General features: G+C 36.5%; 1 protein-coding gene across 1 annotated transcript in view; it reads left to right on the top strand.

Moving 5' to 3' along the window:
• The window catches only part of LOC114535596, a 56,460-nt gene that overhangs the window by 11,332 nt on the left and 18,418 nt on the right, over positions 1–26,710 (top strand). Inside the window, exons 10-15 of the mRNA XM_028556874.1 lie at positions 9,265–9,410; positions 12,105–12,309; positions 13,034–13,159; positions 13,681–13,797; positions 23,225–23,566; positions 24,372–24,611. Coding sequence (XP_028412675.1) covers positions 9,265–9,410; positions 12,105–12,309; positions 13,034–13,159; positions 13,681–13,797; positions 23,225–23,566; positions 24,372–24,611 — 1,176 coding nt within the window. The remainder of the gene's footprint in view (positions 1–9,264; positions 9,411–12,104; positions 12,310–13,033; positions 13,160–13,680; positions 13,798–23,224; positions 23,567–24,371; positions 24,612–26,710) is intronic.

The following is a 26,710-nucleotide window of genomic DNA, read 5'->3' as shown; positions in this document are numbered from 1 at the left end:
TATTAATTATACTACATCTGTAAACAGACTTGCATGATCTAAAATTATATTTCAAGATTCTCGACTTCAATTTAACATGCAATGCGGATTCAAAGCAATATAATCAAGATTTAAACGATGATAAAACTGCCCTGCTAGGTGAAACGTTAAATTATGTCTGTAATAGAATTTAAAGAAAGTATTTTTTGTTAACAATCTGCCATATCTAAAATATACACGCTTCAGAAGTTGAAGCTTCCCTACGTTAATTGAATGTACAGAAAACAATTCCGTATCTAGCTATGCCTGATAACTGCAGCATATTCTTAATCCATCTAGCCAACGTTGATGATGTGACTGGGTTATGAGGACTAACATATGATAAGAACAACTTGTTGTTCTGCTTGATGTCATTAGATCTGAAATCTTTAGTGTTATCCTCATAGCACTTTAGGCAATTAACAGGGCATAAGTCCTTAGTCTTCATCAAACGATGAACCAAAGCTAGACTTTGGAGAGTCTCCTGGTTTAGATGTTTCAGATAAGTCAGGGAGCTTAAAGGACACACCTTCAGCGTGATATACCTGAAATCTTATGTCTTTTTTAGCAAGATCTGAAGATTTATCTGGGGCCGGTTGTATGTAAGCCGGATAGCTCCATCCACCCGATAATGGTTTTCTCAATCGCTTTAAAATCGCCCGTTGATTGCTATAACTTTGATTAAATTTTAGTGTTCATAAATCAAGAGTCCTCTTTAAAAATTGTTAGTCCCAAAGATCAAATTTTATCGCTTTTCGAGCATTTTTAAAACGGTTAAAAATATCACTATCCAGTGGATAGCGCCATGCAGTACAACCGACCCCTGGTGCTATAGAGCCTGTTACGTGACCAACTTGAGAGTTAAAACCTTAAGACTCAACCCTTCATTACTCTCCAAAGATTTAATATAAGCTCAAACTTGTGATACCCTCCAAGTATGTGAGTATTTTGGTTCTGGAGGTCTTAATTTTAAAATCCCTTTTAATAATTGCGATATTAATGGCTGAGCCCCAACCCTGCTAGAGTCAATCTCAGGTAAAACTGTCGACAACGCGGAACGATAAACATTAATTGTTCTAAATGTCTTTCTTTCTTTGAATTGATCTTTAAGAATTTCTAATACAGTATTCAAAGATAGATAGATAGATAGATAATTTTAATAGTTTCTCCCAGAAGGGTTTTTCAGAACCTATTTACAATATTTAAGAAATAATTATATTATACTGGATAATTTACAATTAAAACTAAACTATGTTTAATAGAATGTTAAAAAGCTAATAGTATTTACAATGTCGAAACAGGCTAAAATGACAGTAAATGATCTTTCAAATGAGTTTTAAAAGTCTTAAGTGATGTACATTCCTTCAGTTTACTATCTAGGTTGTTCCAAATCACAGCTCCTCTATACGCAAATGACCGTTGACCTGTACTTGTTTTGAACCGGGGTATTTGTACTAAGTTGCAAGACCTAGTTGACCTATTATGAATAGAAGTTCTCTTCTCGAACATATCACAGAGGTATTTTGGCGCTAAAGTGTTCATACATTTATAAGTCATAACCGCATCACGGAAATAGAGCAATTTGTCGACAGTCAGCCACTCCACATCTTTAAGTAATGGGGTTACATGATCATATTTCTTAGATCCTGTGATTATTTTACTTGCAAAATTTTGAACCGATTGAAGTTTCTTCATGTTAGCATTTGTTGTATTTGACCACACTGTGGAGCAATATAACATTTTATTGATCACTAACGAGGATATTATCATGGTGAGTGTGCTCTTATCGAAGTTGTTTTTAACTCGGTTTATCTGGCACAATTTGTGGAGGCAAGATGATACTACTTTAGAGATATGTTTGTCATAACTTAGGTGTTTGTCCATCAACATTCCTAGATCTTTCGCCCAATCAACAGGTTCTAAAAGTTTTCCCATGAAAGGAACCGAGATATTAACATCGAGCTCTTATCAACTGTCTTGTTCCAAGAATCATAAATTTAGTTTTGTCTGGGTTGACCAGAAGACTGTTTTCGCAGCACCAAGTCGCGATCATATGTAGATCTTGTTCCAAGTTTTTACAGCGTTGTCAACTTCTGATAGAGGAAACGATAACAGTAACTTTGTATCATCTACATATGATTCCAGATTGCCATTGTAGGATGTAGCGGGTAAATCGTTTAAGTATATACAGAAGAGCAGTGGCGATAAAATGGCCCCCTGAGGTACCCCATGAGTTAATAATAGTGGCTCCGATATTGTAGAATCAATACGAGTGACTTGAGAGCGGTCAGTTAGGTAACTTCTAAACCAATTTATTGTGGAATTAGAAGCTCCGACATTGAATAATTTTTGGAGTAGCCTCTGGTGATTTATACTATCGAACGCCTTTGAGAGATCCAGCAACACTAGCGCTGTAAGCTTCTTTTTGTCCATGGCATCTAAGATTGAGTCAGTGGTGAAAATATTTAATGTTTCCGTCGAATGGAGTGTTTTGTTTCCACTTTGGTGGGGAGTTAATCGCTTGTAGTTGATTAAATAGGAATTCAATTGTTCAAGAGCTAATTTTTCACACACTTTCGACGCTACTGCTAGTAGTGACACTGGTCGGTTATTAAAGGGTAGTTCATGATCACCTTCTTTATGTATAGGAATGAGCTCTGCCTTTTTCCATGCCAGTGGAAAGGTAGAAGTTCGGAAAGAACAGTTAATAATATCCGTAAGAGGACCCAAAATGACTGGAAGACAGTCTTTTATTATCTTTGGGTTAATTAAATCTGGGCCGGGAGATTTATTGTTAGGTAAAGATAACACCACTCGACGAACTTCATAACAAGATACCGCCCTAAACGAAAATTGATCGTTTTCCGGTATATAAACTTTTTCATAGGGTTCCTGCAGAGCGATGTTATTAGCAGCTGCTAGATGAATAGATTTCTTTGCAGCATTTTCACCAACTGATGAAAAAAATTGATTGAATTCGTTTGCGATAGATTTGTGATCTTTGGTGTAAATTTGTCTCTCTTGGCTCTTTGATGGTACCAGACGGTTTATTATTTTCCAGATAGACCTCGGGTTATCTTTGTGTTGCTGTACTTCATTAGAATTATGTTCATTTTCTGCCTTCCTGAGAGCTTTTTTAATATTATTTCGGTAGATCTTGTAATTTTCCCAGTCCTTAGCGTCACGCGTAATTAGGAATTGATGGTGTAATCGGTCTCTCTCTTTCATTTGGTTTCTAAGATTTTGTGTGATAAAAGGTCGGTTACGAATCGCTGTTGTTTTAATCGGTGCGTGAACATCTAGTGTTGATTGCACAACATAGTTAAAGCGATCGAGTTTGTTATTTACATCTTCCTCTTCCAAAACGGATAAGAGGGAGTCTGACTTTCTAGCTAGATCGGTGAAGAAGTCATTAGGTACATAGTTTTTGTAGCTACGCGTAGTGATATATCTTGTGGCTTGTCTAGGAGGTTTAAGTTTGAGTTCCGCGTACACTGGCAAATGGTCGCTTATAGATGCGTTTAATACCCCACTTCGGCTAACTAACGACTTCGACGACACTATGATGACATCTAGCAATGAACAAGTTGAATTCGTGATCCTCGTTGCGGTTTCGATGATTTGGGTAAGGTTCATTTCATTTAAAAATTTTTCAAGAGATTTATACTCTGCGCAACCACTCTTCAATACATCACAATTTAGGTCTCCTAGGATCAGGATTGGTTTGTTTAATAATAAAGCTTCCATATAGTTTGGCTTAAGAGCGTCTTCCAAACAGTTCAAGGGACAGTCAGGTGGCCTGTAAGTTACACAGATTAAAAACGATTTGGATTTTTTATACTGAACATTTATCCATTGTTGATGGAAGTTGTCTTCAGAGATAGAAGACAGAGACTTTATGACAGATGCTTTAAGTTCTTTACGAACATACGTGCACACCCCTCACCCTCGTTTGTGAAGGCGGTCTAATCTTAAAAGATTGAAACCTTCTATTTTTACTTCAGCAGACGATACACTTGTATTTAGCCACGTTTCTGATATTGTTAAGATATCAAATTTTTCATTTCGCGTCAGTTCTCTCATTTCGGTGAGATGTACATTGTTCCTAAGCGAGCGGATGTTTAAATGAGCCACTTTAAGCCTGTTGTTTTTTAAGTTATACCTCGAATTCTGGATTCCTGATAAACTTGGTGACTGAGTTTTGGACATAGGAATTGGGATTAGATTATTTAAGTTTCTCTTTTTTGAATGAGTGTAAGATAATATACCAGGGCGTCGTAAAGAAACTATAGGGATTTGCTTGCTGACTTTATTCTGCCGTGTTGATGGGTTAATCAAGTTATTATTTGACTGATGGAAATATTCTTCGGGAGGAATGAGCATATGTGTCGTGTCGGATATTACATTCTGGTTATCTGGCTGACTAATTGCAGGTGTTTGTGCCAATTGTTTGGTCGGTGATTCGAACGGCCTGTCCGAAAATCCCTCTTGTTCGATCGCCAGTGATCATTCGGGGACACAGGGTCGTTAAAAGATACTGAAATGGGATTGATTTTCCGTTCACCACACCAGCAAACCCATTTATTCCAAGCTGAGGCATAAGCGTTGATGGTGTTTCGTCTCCATGGTGCCAACAAAATCTCTCTAGTTTATTTTGAAACTTCAGTTCAGTGTTTGGAGACTGAAATCTTCCAACCAGCTGACCTCTTCCAACCAGCTGACATCTTGTAACCAGCTGACATCTTCCAACCAGCACACTGGAGGTTGTTTGTGGATGCGGTTGGTTGTCCTTTATTAAGAGATTTGTTGACATTGGAAATATCAGAGGATAATCCGTACACAATTGGAGAACTAATGGATACCAAGGTTGAATTAGCCACACTTGAGTTATTAGAACTAGATTTCAAATTTCTGAGATATTATCTGGTGCAAACATCGGCAAATTAAAGCAAATGTTGGGAAGGCATATCCCCGAATGTTCTGCCAATTCATTGTGAATGCATCTGCCTGTATGGCTAGGGGATCTGGCTTCCAACTGACAAACTGAGGGAGTTGGTATGTCAGACGAAATGCAAAAAGATCGACTTCTAGTGATCACCATGTCCTCAAAATTGCTTGAAACAGGCACAGGTTTGGTTTCCAATCGCTTGAATTGGTTAAAACTCTCGATTCTCTGTCTTTTCGTGCGTTTAGTATTCCTGGGAGGTATTGAGCTGATACTGTCAACTGATTCTCGAGGCACCATTCCCACAGGGTAATTGCTAGGTTAGCCAAAGCATTTGAACGAGTACCCCGGCCCTTATCTTGTTTATATATGCAACTGCCGCTGCTTTGTCTATCAGGAGTTTCACATGTGCACATGTTTTGGTCTTTGTAAATGTTTTTATTGCAAAATGTCCCTGCAAGCAGCTCGAGTCAATTAATTTTCTTCCTTCGAGCACCATGGGCCCCCAGTATACTGACCCCCTCCCAATATGGCCCCCAACCTCTTCGAGATGCATCTGTCTCCATTATTAGGTCTACTGGTTGATGGAATAATGCTCTGCCATTCCACCTTTTGAAGTGGTTTCTCCACCACAGGACTTCCTTCTTATTTGCTAGTATCAATAGAGCCTCGTATGAATACTTTGCAGCCACTGTGGCGTTCTTCAATTGTTGAAGATGCCTGTACTGAAGAGGGGCCGGAAAAATGGCCTGAATGGAGGAAGTTAGGAGACCGAGGGATTTTGATGACTCTCGAACAGAAATCTCTGTCATGTCTAAAAGATTTTGGCATTTCTTCTAGGGGTTTGTTTGGGGGAGTGATGCCCTGGACAAAGCATTTTAGGTAATCATCCATAGAAGGTGTATACTGCATTAACATCAGGTCGAGGAGACGTCTTTACTAAACTTTTTCGATCAAATTTACTCAGTGGTTTCTTGGTGCTGTTTCAAGCAGAGCAAACAGTTCTTCACTGGCTTCCCAACGAGAATTGGGTGATAGAATATCACCATCAGCTGTCTCTGTGTCTATGTCTATTTTTATATCGTTTATATTGTTCTCTTTAAGCGCGTCGCCTCGTGCTGGCTTTATTTTCTGGTGAATACGCTTCCACCTCAATTACCTGTGTTGCGCTTCGTTTCCAACTTGTTTGGTCATCAGACACTACAGGGTTTGATGCATTAATATCACCCGTTTGATAATCAGATACTCTGGGATATGACTTCTGAGTTGTACCCGTTTGATCAAAAGATACTGCGGGATTTATCGATTCGGTTTGGGCAGGAATCCCAACAGTTTTGGCACTACTAAAGCTCTCAGCCATGTGTTTGAGTTGTGGGTTAATATTCGTCAAAGTTGGTGTCGAAATCGACGAGATGAAGTCTCGATCGGCCACTGTAGCCTGATTTGAAAGATCGGAACTCATCCCTTAGTCTTTGTCTTTGAGGTTGGATGGTTTTGGATTATTTGTCACTTCCATCGTTGTAAGATCTCTTTTGTCCGCCATCTGTAGGAGTGAAATATAAAGACGTAAGATTGGCGCAGGTAAGCGGTGTTGTTGCAAGATGGAGCAGATTTGACGTACAGTTAAATTTTGTTGTTTTTGAAGCTTTTCACTGTATTTAAGTTTAAAAGAAGTGGAAAATAAAGACAGTGCATTGTTAAATTGAAGTCGAGTGTCTCGAAATATAATTTAATGTTTAAAATACGATCCATTGCATAGTTGTCATGACGTTACGATTTTTTTTAAGAAAAAAAAAACTACGTTGAATTACCATTTCCGTGTTTATTTTGTTGCTTTTTCGAGGTTTTTTTTCTGCTTGTCGTCTTTATTAGAACTTAATTCTAATTAAAATGAGGTAACTCATGTTCTTTATAATTTAGCTGTTGGTGGGCACGTATATATTGTTTAGGTATCTTTTGCTGAACGTTTTGTATTCAGCCGGGTTAGTTCAAAAATTCGTCAACTTTTGGCGATATCTATGTTACGAGACAAGGGGAATTTTGTTTTGGGCCAATCAGCGCATTTGTTTACGTTTTAGCTCTAAGCCAATGAGATCGCGTGAATCGTGATTTTACAACAAATCCATAGCTGAACATAGGGGTTCACTTTCAAGCTTCTCTTGCAAGCGGATTTTTAATATTTTAAAATGAGATTGAAATATGTTATTCTTATAAGGTTTTTCCACGAATTCCTCGCGGCGATTTTTGTTTTTTAGCGTTATTACGAAGTTATCCAGCTTCAAGCTTTGCCGTGCAAAAGCTTAAATAATCATGGGCAGCCCAATGGCGAATGGTTTTATTTGATTTAAAAATGTACACTTTGATTAAATTCACACATATGTCATTTATTTACATGCTAATATACTTAAATCCCCTAACGGCCGACTTGCGTGTCTGACAAGGCAATGTAGGTAGCTATTATATAGCATAATATATCCTAAGGTAGGCAACTTCAATCACAATATTCACATGGACACATGCAAACAATCCGAAAATACGTCAATTTATCCCTAAAACTAAGCTAAAATAACAAAAGAAATGAAATTTACGATAGTTTTACTATACACTGACTATATTTTGATAATGAAAATAAGTTATGGAAGCGAGAAAAATGCGAAACGTTTTTGATATTTTACTCATTTTTTTAATGGGCCGATTTGGCCGATGCTGGACCCGCGCTGTTGACTTTTTAATAACGTTTGAAAATGACGAGTTTTTAATCTGATTGGCTGTCACAACAGCGAGAACAAAAAACAGCCAATGAGATAACAAATTCGTCATTTTCAAACGTTCTCAAAAGTCAACAGCGCGGGTCTAGCATCGGATTTTCGCATTTTTCTCGCTTCCATAACTTACTCTAATTATTAAATTTTTTGTTATTTTAGCTTAGTTTTAGGGATAAATTGAAGTATTTTCGGATTGTTTGCATGTGTCCATGTGAATATTGTGATTGAAGTTGCCTACCTTAGGATATATTATGCTATATAATAGCTACCTACATTGCCTTGTCAGACACGCAAGTCGGCCGTTGTAAGTAATAGGATTTAAGTATAATTTAATACTATAATAATTTATTTATAAAACGTTATAATATATAATATATAATAATTTATTTATAAAACGTTATAAGAATAACATATTTCAATTTCATTATAAAATATTAAAAATCCGCTTGCAGAGAAGCTTGAAAGTGACCCCCTATGTTCAGCTATGGATTTGTTGTAAAATCGCGATTCACGCGATCTGATTGGCTTAGAGCTAAAACGTAAACAAATGCGCTGATTGGCCAAAAATGAAATCTGTAGCTTACGGTAATTGTGTGACTAAGTTTTACAAACTGGGTAAGCCTTTCATAACAACATCCTTTGAAGACACGCATTATATAGATAGCCTTATAGATAGCAAGATAGCATTATATCCTCGAGAAGACGGGAAAACGTCAAGATGTTAGATTTATTTTTGAGAAAAAAATGTTTGTCAGTGCAAGTCTTAAAAGTACTAACCCAAATTTAACAGACATTTTGATTTTCCTTTCAAAATCCTCCAGCTTTATCTTCCAGCTTTATCTGTAAGATCTAATTTGCAAAAATATATCTTCAAAAAAAGATGAAAGATCTGTTCTGCATGAATTTCTGCAAAATACAAAATAAGTGTGATCCGAAAAACATTAATACCGACACAAAACGGCGAAACTACACACCAAGGTTGCCACAATGCTAGGAAGGGCACAACCGCATAACGGCACAACGACACATGCAATGACACGCTGCCACTCTATTACTCTGACACAGTAAAACAACGAGACTCTGACTCAATCACACAATGAAACACTTACACCACTGTGACTCAATCACCATTAATGACTCTATCACGCATTGACACAATGACACTCTCACACACTGTCACTTTGACACAATGGTACAACGGCACAACGGCACAACGGCACAATGGCACAATGGCACAACGGCACAACGACACAACAGTCACTCTATTACTCTGCCATGCCACAATCAAACAATAAGACAATGGGACTCTGACTCAATCACACATTGACACATTGACACACTCACACACTGTCACTTTGACACAATGGCCTAATCACACTCGCACAATGACCCAATGGCACACTGACACCATGGCAAATTGTCACCTGCATACTAAAACAATGACACTATGGGAAGTGGAAGTATTTTAGAATTGTTGGAAAAGCAAGCCCTAAAAAAGCATAATTTTTGAAGAAATATACACATACATTTTTGTAGACATATGCGGAGAAAGTCATCTATATCCTCCTGGTTCACTCCAGAATCCATCCTTCGTCCCCCAATACCCGTACAACATGCACTGCAATTGGACTGTCACTAGCACAAATGGGAGAAATATTCAATTGCAATCTTCATTCTTCAGGGTAAGTTACACTTTCCATTCCCTTAAATTAGTGTTTAATTTCCTTAGTCGTATAGTACATACCTACGATTGATATAACATTCTAGCCAGATTTAATGGAAGAAATTCAACACAGAGGTCGTGTTGAGCAGTAAATTTACTTGTACTGATTGGCAAATAGTTCTGGTTAAATACACACAAAATCACCAATTTAAGCAGTGCCGTGCTAATGAATAGGAGCAATGTTAACACGGCTTATCATAATCGGATCTTACCAACAATAATTAATGTTACACTTGATTATATAATATGCAGTGTTTTATTAGCGAATTATCTCAACAGCTGGGCCGCCCAGAGAATTTTAGGGGCAAGACTAAGAAGCATAACTCTGGTTGGCGGCGCAAAATGCACAGCAAACAAAAATTCTGTTAAGTTAGCCAGACCTAAGGCGAATTGAAGGTCCTTACTTAGAATATGGGCGATTTTGGATTCCGCTATTTTCTGTCATATATCCGGGTGCAATTAGTATACTCGCACGGCGCCCCACGCCGGATCGGGTATAATAAAGAAATAAACATTGAAATTGACAGAAATACGGTAAATACCTGTCTAGGGTTGTGTAATATTTTATTGTCCTATGCATATTAATTTTTGTGACTCTAAAAGTTCAATTATTCAAGCATTCAAAATAATGAAAAAATTATAAACGCAATTCGCCCTAATGGGTGACTTGACACGCACGCTTGCTTTGGTTGAAAACAGTAAACACTTTAACAGATATTTGAATCGAATCGAGGCCTCCGACAGCGGTAATACCGGTGCTCTAATTGGAGAGTACAATAAAAATTATACGGAGTGGTTGTCAGGGCTGTTGCTAGAAGCTAAATTGGGGGGGGGTGCATATTCGTATATGTGATTTTTATATCATGCCTGTCTTGTTGGCTATTGTTTCTACGGTTGTACAAACATCAATATATGAATTCAACAACCACCCATCCCCGATTAAGCTTCGAGCGAAGACCGAGGCGGTTATAGCCATTCAGCTGTTTGTCGGCAACCGATAAACCTTAGAAATAGATGAAATATTTATGTAACTACTGCATGTACACAATCAGGGGCGGATCTAGGGGTTGTCAGATGAGTCACGCGACTAAGTCAAAAAATACACAAGTCCAGGTCGAAATATTTAAACTTCAGTCAACGAAAATAGTCATTTGATAAATTAACATTCCAGTTAAAATTATTAAGCTTCATGCAGTTGCTGGTCACTGACTTTTGAGCCCTCGGAAAAGGAGTCACAATAGCGGATACCCGCTTGAATTTTGCCTTATCGACTTCTGATTCTAGGCATTTGATTGGCTTAGAATGAGTTTGACTCATCTTTGCGGGGGTCTGACTCATCTGCGCAATTTAAGCGTTTCCGATTGGCTGGTGGAGGGCTAATACTGGTTCTTCATTGGCTTGCCTTATCTTTGCGGGGGTCTGACTCATTCGCCAAATTTAAGCTTTCCGATTGGCTGGTGAAAGAAAAATATTGATTTCTTATTGGTTTGCTTTATTTGACTTAAAGGAAAAAATATATCCTTCTCAAGTAAATAAGGAATATTGAAAATTTCTGGATGTTTGACAGCGGATATTTTTAAAAATCTGTTGGATTCTACTGCTCGATCTCGCCATTTATACGAATTCGTATATTTATTTTACAAAATGGCATTTCATCGTCATGATTTGAGGTTCCTGCAAGGCCCGATACAGATCTTTGTTAGGAAGTTCACGCTACAAATAGCGAAAATATCGAATAGCTTTCAGTTGTCGTCTTGCCGAGTAATATGGATAATTCCGTTACCTCGTGTGCTCGTCAAAGTGAGAAATCTACAGAGATAATGTAAAGATTCATGTCGATGTTCATATAAACAATACTCCTATAAGTTCGTATAAACTATAGTCCTATAATTTGCTATGTTAACTGTATATTTGAGCGTGGTTCTGTATTAGCATATATTTGCATTCGCCCGTCGTCGTTCGGTCATAAGGTCGGTTATTGTATTGTTTATTTGTATCAAGTATCAACCAAGATTTACTGTATAAATTTACGTCTAACAAATAGCCAATGCATAATACTAGATCTAGGCGCGTAAAGAAGATTTATATATTTGTGAAATCATGTAATGCATGTTTGTATCAAAAAGTACAACGTAATCATGATTACCCACCAAACCAATATGGCAATTATGAATTATAGCGCATTATAAACAATATTGCCCAACTGTGATATTTACTGTAAAGTGTAAGCGGCTTTCAGCACATACTAATATATTTTTTTGGCATGTAGCATAGCTTGGAGCAATACTAGCTTATGCTGTAACAGTTATCAATATTATTCAGTCAGTCTTACTATGGTCTTACAAAATGACCGCATTCATGTTTTTATTCCATGCCCATAGGTGTAATTTCCTATTATTCCCTGTTATTTCGACTCACGTGTTTCTGCTATTAAAACTGGCTCAATAAACATTTAAACGTTTACATTTTTAAAGTTCTAATAAAGTTTTAAAATAATTTTTGAAATGTCATTATTTCGGGGGGGGGGCAATTAAACCACCTCCCCGTTTTTACATCCGATATTTTGACTAACGTGCGAAAAATCCTAGATCCGCCCCTGTACACAATTCCAATGTTTCGTTTAATAATGATTTATATTTCACCACTGTTTTAGCTGCCATATTCCTCTGGTTGTCTTCTGGATTATTTGGACGTGTATGATGGCGATTCAGAAAGTGCGCCAAGATTAGGGATGTTTTGTGGTCTACAATTATATCCAATAAAACTGCAATCAACTGGACTTAAATTGTTCATCCGTGTTCGTGTAGATAATTTTCAAAGAATACACGGTTTCGCCTTCAATTATTCAACCCTATTTGGTAAGTAAAATAACTCATCAGCCATGAAGAACTCATCAGCAATCATCAGATAACGGAATACTGACAGTAGACCAGATACATTAGACAAGAAACTGTTTTTAACCTCACAAAATAAGCTTACAAAAATGATATTAATAGTAATATTCAAAGTGTCGGAAAGCCTGGAATACTGGTTAGTTTGCAAAAAATACGCACGAAACGGACTTTATCTCATTCTTCATTTCATGATGCAAGGATTCCATTCAACCTTAAAAGAAAACGAATTTACAATATTCTTAGATGTCCATTTTTTCTGACGTCTAACGTTATACTAATAATCTGATTATTACACGAAGAAATTCTGTTGTATTAGTCTAGCAAAGAAATTCTTATGAGCTTGCAACAACAATTGAGACCGTACCCACAGTTCTAATGTTCGTCGATCGGGGAAGGGTCTTGACTTCAGCGACCCTTTCGGCAAATCATGTTGGACGTCTATAACTGATCGGTGGTTAATTATGAACAAACACCAAACACGGTTGCAATGGAGACCAATAGAAGTTAACATAGAGAATGTAGCCTAAATATATAGTTAAAGTTATATTGCCATCCTATCTTTACATAACGAGATCAATGATTAAAAAAATAATGTCACCGGTTCATGATATTCTTAGGAGCTGTTAAGTATAACGGTGAAGTAGAATTTTTGACAAAAAGGATTTATTCTACAAACATTTTCTTTCAGATGTCAATGAATGTGAACTTGGAATTCACAATTGCAGTATTGGAAAATCGTGTATAAATACCAACGGGTCGTTTTATTGCGGTCAGTGTATCATCGGTTATACTGGGATGGGAGAAGAATGCACAGGTATGTATATCTTTATCGCTTATTAGTTTCGTAATACTAATGGGTTTGTGTATACTGAATCCAAAGTTGTCCAAATTCTATGTCATGAACGGTAGACGTTGGATGCATTGGGCGAAATGATTATGAACCAGTAAAAACTGGTAATTAAAAGTTTTCTGATTAGTTTAAGGAGCTAGCCAATCTACTGAAAAAGAGTTTAGGTCGTGTTAACAGAACGAAATGTTTAACATAAATAAGTTTTAATGGAAAATATATAGTGCCTCATGCGGAGTTTATGTTGGGGAACAAACGTTTCAGTTATTTCTAGTTGATAGAAATGGTGGTCATGAATAATATTAATAAGATATAAAGATATTGCAAAATATATATAAATAATTAAGGTGGTATAAATCAGTGATTCAACGTCGTGATATTGTTAAAAAAAGAAGACGAAACATGGCTGTATCGTGCATTCTATTAAACTGAGTTTCCTATGAAATCTGCCGCTAAGTTTTTACTATTTTTTTGTAATTATCTTTCAGATATAAACGAATGTGAACTTTATACTGACAACTGCGATAGTCATGCATCGTGTATTAACACCAATGGTTCCTTTAATTGTTTTTGCAACTTTGGTTACGTTGGAGATGGAGTGACATGTATGGATTTATTTTTCATTTATTAACGATGATTAGATTCTTGTCGTATTTTATAAAATTTTGAATTTATTTGTCGCAATGCATCACCACTATTTATATTGTTTATAACTTGGCTGCTTAGGAAATGGAATGACATGTACGGCATTGTCATTATTTAGAAGTTGATTAGAATTTGATTAACCGTACACTTAGATATATTTCAAGGTGTTCCTAGTCATAACTCGAATTATGATATTGTTTTGTCATGGCATTTATTTTTTTAATGGTATTTTCCTTGGAAAAACGAAGGATCTTGTCATTGAGCAAACTGATTTACTCGTCACTCTCTCTTGTCGATTAGAATACGTAATAAAAAATTGGGTACTTTGGGGATTGACCAAAACTATTTCGCCTTACCTGTAAATGACCGTTACTATTCACGTTCCCATTCCTGTTCTTTATCATGTTTCAGGTAGAGAAGTTGAAACCTGCAACAAAACGTCGATCTTGGATTTTTGTTGGACAGTTCTTGGCGTACCAATGGAAGTAATTTTACGAAAATAAAATCTTTCGTCAAAGATCTTACGGATCGCTTTAATGTGTCACAAAATGGGACGAGAGTTTCAGTGATTTCATTTGCGTCACGGAAAAAAACTTGATATTCCATTTTCCCGAGTATTTGAAACCAGAAGAGATCTTCATTCAGCAATAGACAGTGTTTCGTCCGCCGGTGGATTTAGCACTTACACAGCTTATGCATTGCATATAGCATACTTCATATGTTCCATGCCAGAAATGGTGCCCGAATTTCAGGTAATTTTGTTAGATTAAGTTGTTTGCTTTGGAAATACTAAAGCTTAAAGATGGATAATCATTCCTTTAGAGTTTAGAGTCAGAATTTGAAGACTCATTCGCAACGTTCGTCAAAATTAATATTGTAGCAGTTTCACTAATATTTGAGACCTAATTATTGTCTATTTTTTTTATGGATTTTGCATGCATAACGCTGGAGATGCACCTACAGAATATTCTCAGGCGCCAAAATCATCTCAATCAACATAATTATGAACACTCGATATGCGAAACTACAAAGTGTCCAATCCCAATATGAGCCCCACCCCAATGCTGAGGTTCTGTAATTAATTACTACTCTTTAGCATATATTAGAAAAGTTTAAAATCATATAGTCAAGAAGTGCTCTCATTTCCTGAAACCTTCTCATTAGATTAATTAGTCCAAACGCTGAAAAAATATCCATCTCCTCACATGAACAATACGGGATCTTTAGGTGCAAAGCAAATTTTGATAGTACTTACTGCCAGTCAAAGTGTCGGATAGTGTTTACCAGCCCTCACAGCAACTCAAAAACATTGGAGTCATCATATTCTCTGTTGGAGTTGGTTCCGGAGTTGATGTATCCGAACTGGAAACAATGGCTTCCGCTCCAGTAGAAGATCATGTTTTCCTGCTGGGCAACTTTAGTCAACTTTCGAATTTGACACAAAAAATGGCATCATCGACGTGCAATGGTATAGTTTAAATTGAAATGTGTGTTATGAAATAATTGCTGATACGTGGGCATATATAAGCTTCAATATAACATGAGTATTTATGAATATTTTTTGTCACTGAACTCACAAAAATTCCATAATTTCCATTGGCAACTATAATTAAATGGTATGTATCATATCAAAGAAATAAATTGATGAAGAAAATTAATTATTCTAATTTGTTTCTTCACAGCGACCTACAGGCCACCTTTTACGACAACAGCGCCAGGTAACAGTACTCATTAGTAATTGTTAATTGAATAAAACAGGCCTTTGGCATTCTGTTTCCATTTTTGCATTGAGGCCCGTCCGAATGTTTTATGTTAACTAGACGCATATAGAATTAGCTGTCCCAATGAGCGTCTTGTCGAAAATCACTGCCCAGGGGCCGGTTGAACGAAGGTCAAAGAATAGTGTTATTTACCGAATGGCAGGTTTTTCAATCGATCTAAATTATTCGGTTAGGTTAATACCTAAATTCTGCTACTTTTGAACCATTTTTGCGCTGCTTGAAAAAGTAAACATTTGTCCTGTTGAGTAGACACCGAAGATCGTTAAGCGTGGGACGAATAAATATTCATATTTTCATGTTGGGAGACCGTAAAGACAAATAATTTCATAAGAGACTGCATGATTTCCAATAATTGCCGCCTCCCCCACCTCACGATCTTCTGCAGTCCCTGCCTGTTAATAGCGCTATCCAACGTTCATCCAACTCGCCATTAGGCCTAAGCTAATTCAAGTTTTAACAATAAATTCCACTTCGCTTTATATTTCGATATATTCAAATGAATAATCTTTCCAGATCCATGTGGAAGACGTCAACTGTATCCTCCAGGAACTCTCACAAGTCCTCGTTATCCCCTTTCATACCCTAACAACATGGATTGCAGTTGGACTATTTCTAGCACCAATGGTAGAAATATTTTACTGCAGTTTTCATTTTTCTCGGTAGGTTACATTGTTTTAAAATATCCATCCTCTAAAAATAGATTTACGAGAAGATTAGTTACTTTTCTTGTGATGGACTACCTTATTTTCTTCTCCAATAATAGCCAGTGAAGTAAAAAATGCCTTCGTTTAATTCGTCTAAACAACGTAACGGTTTTTTAATTTATACCGAACAACTGCATATTAGGGCAAATGCGAAATAACTGACACTTTTCTGCGATCTTACGAGGAAAGAATTCTTCAATACTTAATGCAACTAATGTATCGGGTTAGAGTTTTCATAGCGGCTTATGCCCTTTCTAAACAACATAACGGTTTTTTAATTTATACCGAACAGCTACATAATTACGGCAAATGCGAAATAACTGACACTTTGGGTAGGGTATCGTTCCTCCTTTCCTGCTCAATCATGAACTTTTTTCATAATTTCTTACCTAATAAATTAAAGGTATCTTTATTAATTTTGCACAAAATTTGCCAGTGCGCGGTCAATGAACGACAGTCAAGTTGTTCTGAATGCTATGAAGGCCCAGGTTATACTTGGCATTTTGATACCGTCGAATCAATCCAAACAATAGATAATGAGATGATAAACCTCATTAAGCTTCATAATCATCTCATTATATATTGTTTGATATGCATCCCACGCGACAAAAGTGCGAAGTTTAAACTAGGCCTAAAGGCGACAGTTTGCATGCGTGTTTTACTTACTTTTAAAACAATTTATCGTTCATTGCAGGCACATTGGAAACCTTGTTATGGGTGCCAGAAAATATCCAACATGTTTGATATCAACCAAATAAATTATGTCACGAATGACAAAAAACCCGCAATTATTCGCCTCACACGAGAATTTTTTTGCGGCAAATTAGCTCTAATTGCCACAAGTGACAATTATTCATGAAACTTTCCGCTTTCACTGGGACACCCTGCATAGGATAATATAGTTTTAACCTATAAAAAGTTTGAAATGAATTTCGCATAATGCAAAATTGACAACTGATTTACACAAATTACATCACGTTTTAGCTGGAAAGTCATTCCAGTTGCAGATATGACTATTTGGATGTTTATGACGGAGCCTCAGCGGCCGCGACGAGACTGGATAGATTCTGTGGAAGTCAATTACCAAGAAGTCTCGTATCATCTGGACTCAAACTTTTCATTGTGTTTCACTCGGATTTTATTGTGTCAGCACCGGGATTTGTTCTGAACTATTCAACCCAATTAGGTAAGAAATAAGTTTCAAAAGTATATCTGCAGGATGATATTGAAAATCATAAAAGTTCGTTCTATTTTCTGCTTGTAAGAAAATTAGGGTCAGTCGGAAAGCAATACACAATGACACACTGTCCCAATAGTTGACCTGCACTGATGGTCTTAACGTAGCTTATATTCAGTTGTGCTTAATAATTTGCTTGTGAACATATGCTAATCTGTACATAATTTGCAAAACCGATGTGCAATATGCAATATTATATAGTACACATTGCCCTTTGTCAAAGTAATTGAGTGAATTGTTCATATATTAGCAATATTCAGCAATATGCATTCATGATCATTATGAATTCGCGATTAGATGCATCCCGTATTGGACGCATTATTATGAAATGATCCAGTTCTTTTAATTACTGAAAAAAATTTAACAAGTGATTTACTTGAACTTTCCACCTCACATATTGGTGATTTTATTTACTATCTAGCTAAATGATTCCTTGATCTTGCATCACTTCGCCTATGAAAACACTATTTTTACCATTTGATTGGCTAATGTGTACTTTTAGGTGGCAAATGCGTCGTGTTGCAGGGATTTGTCGCCTAGTGTGTACCACCCTTCCACCCCTTACCACCCTGCCTTAAGCCGGTTTTCCATCAACGGCTTTCGAAAAATTAATGTGCCCATGCGACCGTGACCGGTCTGAAAGACAAAGCGCGCTTCGCCCGCGCGGGCAAAGCGATTGCAATGGAAAACTCCCTTAAAGCTGGTTTTCCACTAGCGATATTCTTCGCGTGAAGTGACTTTATTCCTTTGTACTTTGAACAATTTGTTCCAGATGGTTGCTCTGAAACAAAAGTAAAATGTCGCCTCGCGCGAAAAATATCGCTAGTGGAAAACCGGCTTTAGGCTAGTACACACTAGACGACAAATCGCTGCAACACGTCGCATTTGCCGCACAAATGTACACGAAGCGATTTGTTGCGGTGACGTGGTGCAGCGATTGTCGCTTAGCGTGCTCCGACCTTTAGGAGTTTCCTTGGGATTGGTTGAAACACGGTAATGGGAATAATGCATTTATTTTTTCTTCGAATTTATTCCCTATAGTACCTCCGGACCTTGGATAAATTTATCCAGTGGATATCGTTATTTATCCATTGGATAAGGTTATTGAAGCCTCGTCCAACGCAAATTCGTGTTGCATATCCGATAGCGATTTATCCACCTTTCGAACAATCGGCCTCTGTACATCCAAATTTTGATTTAATAGTGAGCATTTACTTCTGTTCAGTCACCTCCATCTTGTTTGTTGTGTTAATTAGATTTGAATTTTCTTCCTTTAAACTGAACGGAGTGAGAGAGAATAAAATTGATGTTTTCCAGCTCCCAAGATGAGCCATGCTCAGAAAGCAGCACCACCACCCTAACCCACATTTTTATGCAACTCGCTTTGAAATTAATGAAAATAAAAAAGTCAAAATCACTCTCTGTTACTTGATGCGACGTTTCGGTGTAACTATGACGAATGCCACTGTTTTGACACAAACCCCCGTTATGAATTATTTTCAAAACGTATAATCTTTCAGATATCAACGAATGCGAAGTGGGAATTGACAACTGCAGCGTCGGCGAATCCTGTGTTAATACCAATGGATCGTTTTACTGTGTTTGCGCCGTGGGCTATAGAAAGGTTGGACAAACGTGTAAAGGTACAACATTATCATGCAGTAGCTGCCTGCTTTGTTTTGAATTTTTTCTTAAAATGATGAGATAAATGAGGCTCGCCAAGTGATGTGCTTTTTCTTTCACAGTTTAGATAAATTTAAATAAAACTCCCGGCTACAACAATGATACATGTAGAATAAGATTGTTACGAAAAAGACAGCAACAAACTCAAATTTGCTGGAAAGCTGTCTCTTAAATGAAACATGGCAAAAAAACGCTGGCAAAAAAAACGTCATAAGCTCCTAATATTATCCTAATAATCCAGTCCACCGACAGTAGGAACAATGATATGACAGTATTGAAATAATTAACTATATAGAACCATGATAAACCTGAATTTAGTCAGGATATCCTAATATGACTTGCAACTTCTAAAACCCGAAATTTCATCCAATTATATCTTTCCAGAAGTGAATGAATGTGAACAAGGAACTGACAACTGCGATAATCATGCATCCTGTATTAATACCAATGGTTCCTTCCACTGTCTTTGCAACTTCGGTTACGTTGGAGATGGAGTGACATGTACTGTAGCTATTATTATTTAAATATCAATATTTCGCGTTAGCTTGATGAGATTAAATTATCGTAATAGCTTCTTATTAACCGAGCGCGAGGCCTTTACCCAGAAATATCAGGCCGGAATCTTTTTGTACAAAATAACGGAGGTGCAATGTTTCTCGGTAAAGATCAAGGTTAATAAAATGTTTATTATATATGGCGCCGGAAGGGACGCTTACCATAAATAAGCTGTTACAATTATACTTTCGTTTTAGGTCAAAACATTACAACTTGCACGAAAAGAATTGACCTTGGATTTATGTTGGACAGTTCTGGTAGAATCGGAATATCTAATTTTAATGAAACAAAATCTTTTTTAAAACATCTTAGCCATTATTTCAAAATTTCGCCAAACAACACAAGATTTTCTGTTATGTCTTATGCGACATTTTCCACTCTGCACTTTCCATTTTCTCGAACGTTTGTCTCCCGACAAGATCTTCACTCAACAATAGACAGCATTCCATACAGTGGAGGAGGTACTAACACCGCTCAAGCATTGATCAAAGCTTATACAGAAATGTTCAGGGACAGTAATGGTTCTATAGGTGCGTAAATTACTCGAGATATCTTGTTTTCCTCGAAAGGTGTTTTATCATTAGCATTCATCGTCACAAAATATCTTACACATGATTTAGAAATATTTTTTGGAAAGCGAGATACGAAAACGCGATTGGAAAACGAGATAATTATTAAGATAAGAACGTACTTTAGCAAATATGCCCTGAAAAATTTCGCCGCGTTTAGTCTTAGTACTTATGCAATTATGGGATTGCACCCTTTTTTATATTAGTTTTGCTTGATTGATGCAAAATTTCAGACAATATATTGTTCCACTTTGAAAAAGTTTCTTGTCTTCTGATCTATGATAATTTTATTCAGGTGTTAAGAAAATTTTGATAGTTTTTACTGGTGGACAAATCGATGAAAATATTTACGATGCCGCCCAGCAACTCAAGAACACTGGCGTCGTCATATTTTCCTTTGGAGTTGGATCAGCAATGAATATTTCGGAATTCGAAACAATGCCGTCCGCTCCTGTAGATGAACATGTCTTTCTGTTGCGTAATTTTAGTGAATTCTCGATCTTGGGGCAAAAACTTACAATATCCACGTGCAATGGTAAGCTTTGATGTCATTATGGTATGTTAAGTTGGTATGTTTCTTAATTGTTTGATGGATTGAGACGACAAGGTTTACTAATTCATTATTTATACTAAAACATAACGTGATGACTTTACGATCAATTTTCCTGATGGGTAACTAAGGATGCAAACTGAGTTACTGAGTGCCCAGCCCCGGTTCCCACAGCCAAAACTGGTTCAAAAAACGTGCTGAGCATAGTTCCCTTGTTGAGTTCCCTTGTTCCCTTGGGAATCGTGCTCAAACTACTCATTTAGAAGCGTCGTATTCAACTAAGGCGCCAGAAAAACTGACGGCACCAGTGCCGGAGGAGTCTGAACCAGTGAACTCTATTCAACTGGAGCGATAGCTCGTCACAACATCCCTGTGTTAGCTTGAAGCCAAAATATTTGACGCCAGATGTTGGGTTGCGTGTCAAATTAAAGCTATTGAAAAGTTATATTTGGTGTGGAATTTTCAAGACTTAAAGTACAAATGAAATATTTAAAAAAAAGAAAAACAATTACCAACCTGTAAAAAACCCGGAAATTTTGAAATAATTTTAAGATATTTCCCTTAAGCTAAAATCTCGAAATTTCTACACACGAAAGTTTTTGATAGTTAAATTCATATACGGCTCAACGTTAGGCGTCAAGTATTTCATCTCATAACTGAGAAAAAGTAAAAGCACTGGCTTATTGTTCCAGTTTGTGTATATAGTTCAATGATCTGAGCGCAACCTGGTTGCCATTTAAAATGGCCGCCATGAATCTCTTACGCAAATGGTTCAATTACTTATGCCAAAATAGTGTAATGGTATTCCATTAGGTGCTATATTGATTCATGGCCTACTTTATGCAATTTATGAAACACTGAATTTGCTGGGTCGGTCGAATAAAGCGACGTTGATATAGATGTCTAAAAGTCAAAACAAAACAATTTGGGTGGACCTTAATTTGAATTATTTCCTAGACGATGAATTATATAAAATTCGATGCTTTGAACCGGGTCTAAGATTAAAGATTAAAAATCAGTTCAATTAAGGTGCGTTGAGCAGTCTATTGAGAAAGCTGAACGCGGCTGATTTGTATCGAAGACCTCCAGGATACTGGACCAGATACAGAATATCCGGACCATTGTCCGGATCTGGGTTTCACTGGTCGCTCTTCAACCATTCAGAATAGAGGATTTTGAAAAAGCTATAAAGTAAAATACATTATATTTTTCTTACTTGTAGATAACACCACGACAATTATTCGAGGTAATTCTAATATAGAAACGTAAATTGCTATATAATTATCATTGATATATAGTTAAACACTGCTGTGAAAATTTATTTTGCCTCTAAAAAGGTAGCTATACAAATTTTATCACAACTATTTTAACAGTAGTAAAAAAATACGTTCTCATGTTGACTTGCAGTAATAGTAATAATGAATTGATTCACTTCGGCGAGCTTCGTCACAGTTAAATCTACGAAAATATTACATTTTAGATGTAAATGAATGTAAACTTGGAACACACAACTGCAGTACAATTGGAGCATCATGTGTCAATACTAATGAGTCGTTTTACTGCATTTGTAAAAACCGTTATACGGGAAATGGCGTAACCTGCACAGGTATACATCTCTATATTAATTAATTTTATTTTGGTAATACTGTGCAAAGAAAATGACGAGCATAATTCAAAATCCCATACAATGTAATTTCCTCTGTTTGCTTGATAAAATATAGATTTCAACGCTCAAAATACGTACGTTTTTATATTGTATTGTACTCTTTTAGATATCAATGAATGTGAACTTGGAATTGATAACTGTCATACTCAAGCATCATGCCACAATACCAATGGGACATTTGACTGCTCTTGCAACTTTGGCTTTAGCGGAGATGGAATAGCATGTAAAGTTGGCTTGTGTACTTCAATTTGAGATCTAGTCATACAGAGCCTCTTTTAACATGTAGACTAGATTCAAATACATATTATTTTGCATATTATTTTAAAATCAGGCAACTAATTTCAAAAATTTTCAAAAATACCTCCTTCGACCACGATCAACATTCATACTTCGTTACGCCAGGAAGAGGTCCTCTTTTGGTAATGACCCTCTCCCTTGAAGCTTTAAGAGAGGCCCTGTTAAGCCGTAGAACTCACTGAATTACTTTGTCGCACCCCTTTGTCGGTAACAATACGTAATATGAAATTGAGTACTTTTGAGATTGACCAAAACTTTTCAACCTTGCCTGTAAAATTTCAAATTTCCAGTTCGTCATGAGGATTACAATTCACATTGCCCATTGCTGTTCTTATCATGCTTCAGGTAGAGAAGTAGAAACCTGCAACAAAACGATCGATCTTGGATTTTTGTTGGACAGTTCTTGGCATACCCGCGGAATCTTTTACACGAAGATGAAGTCTTTCGTAAAAGATCTTACGGATCGCTTTAATGTGTCACAAAATGGCACGAGAGTTTCAGTGATGTCATATGCGTCATCGATAACATTTGATATTCGATTTTCTCGAGTATTTCAAACCAGAAGGGATCTTCATTCAGCAATAGATAGCGTTTCGTTCGCCGGCGGATTTATCACTAGAACAGATTTGGCATTACGTATAGCGTACGTTCATATGTTTCATGCAGCAAATGGTGCCCGAATTTCAGGTAATTTTGTTAGATTAAGTTGTTTGCTTTGGAAATACAATCTCGTCCCCCGAGCGTGCGATTCCTCTGGCGAGAAAACAAAGGCTCAGGGATAATCAAAACCGGAATGCAGAAATCCTGGCTTTCGGTTTGTAATGGTTTTTTCTATTTCAAAATTAAAACGGCCGATGAACGACCAATCAAAATCATTGCTGATTTCGATTATCCCAGAGCCTTTGTTTTCTCGCTAGAGGAATCGCAGGCTCGGGGAACGAGATTGTTGGAAATACTAAAGCTTAAAGATGGATAATCATTCGTTTAGAGTTTAGAATCGGAATTTGAAGACTCGTTTGGCAATGTTCGTCAAATATTCTAGCAGTTTTATTTTGTTTTATTGATCCAATTATTGTCTTTTTCTTCTATGGATTTTCATAAGATAAATATGCAGAATTTCTAATTTCTATTCTTTTTCCAAATGAACAGCAATTTAGTTCCAGTTTTTTTAAAGTAGTGACTTACGTGGTATAACGTGGTACATATAGATCACCATAGAATCTGCATGGACCCCGAAAATCCGCATCTCAATCAACATCTGACAACTCGATATGCAAAACTACAAAGTGCCCAATCCCAACCTGAGTCCCACCCCCAATGCCAGAGGTTCTGTAACTAATTACTACTCTTCAGCATACATTAGAAAAGTTTAAAATCATATAGTCAAGAAGTGCTCTCATTTCCTGAAACCTCATTAGATTATAATTAATCTTCTAAGTTCAAAGGCTGAAAAAATATCCATCTCCTCACATGCACAATGCGTAATCTTTAGGTGCAAAGCAAATTTTGATAGTACTTACTGCTGGCCAAAGTGTCGGAAGTGTTTACCAGCCCTCACAACAACTCAAAAACATTGGAGTCATCATATTCTCTGTTGGAGTTTGTTCAGGAGTTGATGTATCCGAACTGGAAACAATGGCTTCCGCTCCAGCAGAAGATCATGTTTTCCTGCTGGGCAACTTCAGTGAACTTTCCAATTTAACGCAAAAAATGGCTTCATCGACGTGCAATGGTACAGTTTTACATTAAAATGTGTGTTACGAAATAATTGCTGATGCATGGGTATAAATGAGCTTCAATATAACATGGGTATTTCAAGCATGAATATTTTTTTATCAATAAACATTTTGATATAGATTTAGACAAATATGTTAGCGATAACAAATTTATTGAAGAACGACGTTTCAAAGTCATCTTGACCTCATTTTCAAGTTCAAATGATTGCAGAAAACGGTCGACTTAATTATGAATAGCGTTTACAAATTGCGCAAGCAAACTAATTTGTCATTATGTGACAGTTAAACGTTCTTAGGCCTCTAATTATATAATTAGTATAATTTTAACATGCAAATTGTCTGACATAACAACAAACAAACAAACAACAACAACAAAAAACAACATCACAATGAACAAGTATGCTAACAGAAATTGTTAGTTAAATAGTTTCGAGCAAATCGAGTCCGATTGTTTGTTCAAACTAGGCTTAAGCTCTTTGATAAATAGCATTTCATAGAGTAGGCATTCAAATTTTCCCCGACATTTTCTCAACACTTTGAAGCTTTTCTCGATGTTCTTTGTGTCCTCGCCGTGCTGTTCTGTCATATGTTCTCCGATAACTGACGACTTGTGTTCATCAATGCGTTGGTGTAAGTGTCGGCAAGTGTAACCGACATAATCTGCGTCGCACAGATCACATTTAAAATGATAAACAACGCATTGCTGATTCACAAGAGGCGGCTTTGTTTCTGCAGCTGGAAAATTTCCTGCTTGTGTAGACTGAGTGTATTTGTTTACCGATGGTCTTGCCAAGATTACGAAGTTGCCGTCTCACCGAGTCTGCCGATTTCTGGTCTTTAAACGGCAGTAAAACACGCACAACATCTGGTTTGGTGATTCTTTCGTCGGTCGTCTCGTCTCTTGTGAATCAGCAATGCGTTGTTTATCATCCCCGAGCCGGTGCGGAGCACCGTGCGAGGGTACTAATTCCGCTCGGATATTTACACCCAGGATGTGCAAAGGCGAAATCAAAGTTGTCCGCCATTATGCAATGGACCTCACGCCATGGACGGTCTTCCACGTTATGCGCATGCGCCAGTGTAAACTACTAAGCTTTTGATTGGTCGAGACAAATATTTGTATTTTTAAACGTGCATAACTGTCATTTCGCAAAATTTTGAAGAAACTTAAATATATTTTCATATTACTTATATTTTCATAAATATGGAATATATATATATATATATATATATATATATATATATATATATATATATATATATATATATATATATTCCATATTTATGAAAATATAAGTAATATGAAAATATATTTAAGTTTCTTCAAAATTTTGCGAAATGACAGTTATGCAAAAACAAAATAACCACTGTTATCATTTATCACCTGAAGAGCTAAGAGAGCGAAAACGTTTGTGAATAAAGTGATATTAAAAAATACAAAGCAGTGGTTATGTTCGAATAATATCTCTCTAGTTGACAAGCAACCTTTTTCTATATATATATATATATATATATATATATATATATATATATATATATATATATATATATATATATATATATATATATATATATATATATATATATATTTTAATTACATTAGTGGGAAACTCGAATGAGGTCAGGACTTTTTACGGTTTAACCAAAAAAAACAAGACTAAATTTTCGACCGAATTCACCGTGTATAATGCAGTCGTAATGAAAATATTTCAAGTATAATGAAAATATTTCAAAATAAGACCCGGCACAGGTATAAAAAGTCATTCTTTAGTGGTAAACACAACTTTAGTATTTCACTACAAATCGGAATGTGTTATGTGATAGACGACATTATAATTTCATTTATAAACTCAGTTTTTTCATAATATTCGCGTGCAAAAACCAGTCGAGACGTAAACATAAAACTTCGGAAGTCGTATGAGACGTCTGATGTTATATTTCATGGTAATTAATAATTAAAATAATTTAGATGAGTAACTTAACTTCCAGGAAATGGTTAGAATCGTGTCGTATTTTTGCCTTTTTTCCACAAAAATATGAGGGTAAACTTTGATTCTTTGAAAATATACGGCCGTTGCAATGTTGCTTGAGAGTT

Source organism: Dendronephthya gigantea, unplaced genomic scaffold (assembly GCF_004324835.1).
Source record: "Dendronephthya gigantea isolate DGI-Jeju-01 unplaced genomic scaffold, DenGig_1.0 000121F, whole genome shotgun sequence".
In the NCBI taxonomy this organism is placed as follows: Eukaryota; Metazoa; Cnidaria; class Anthozoa; order Malacalcyonacea; family Nephtheidae; genus Dendronephthya; species Dendronephthya gigantea.
Note: the sequence above shows the minus strand (reverse complement) of the source record. Positions and strands in the feature narration are given on the sequence as shown.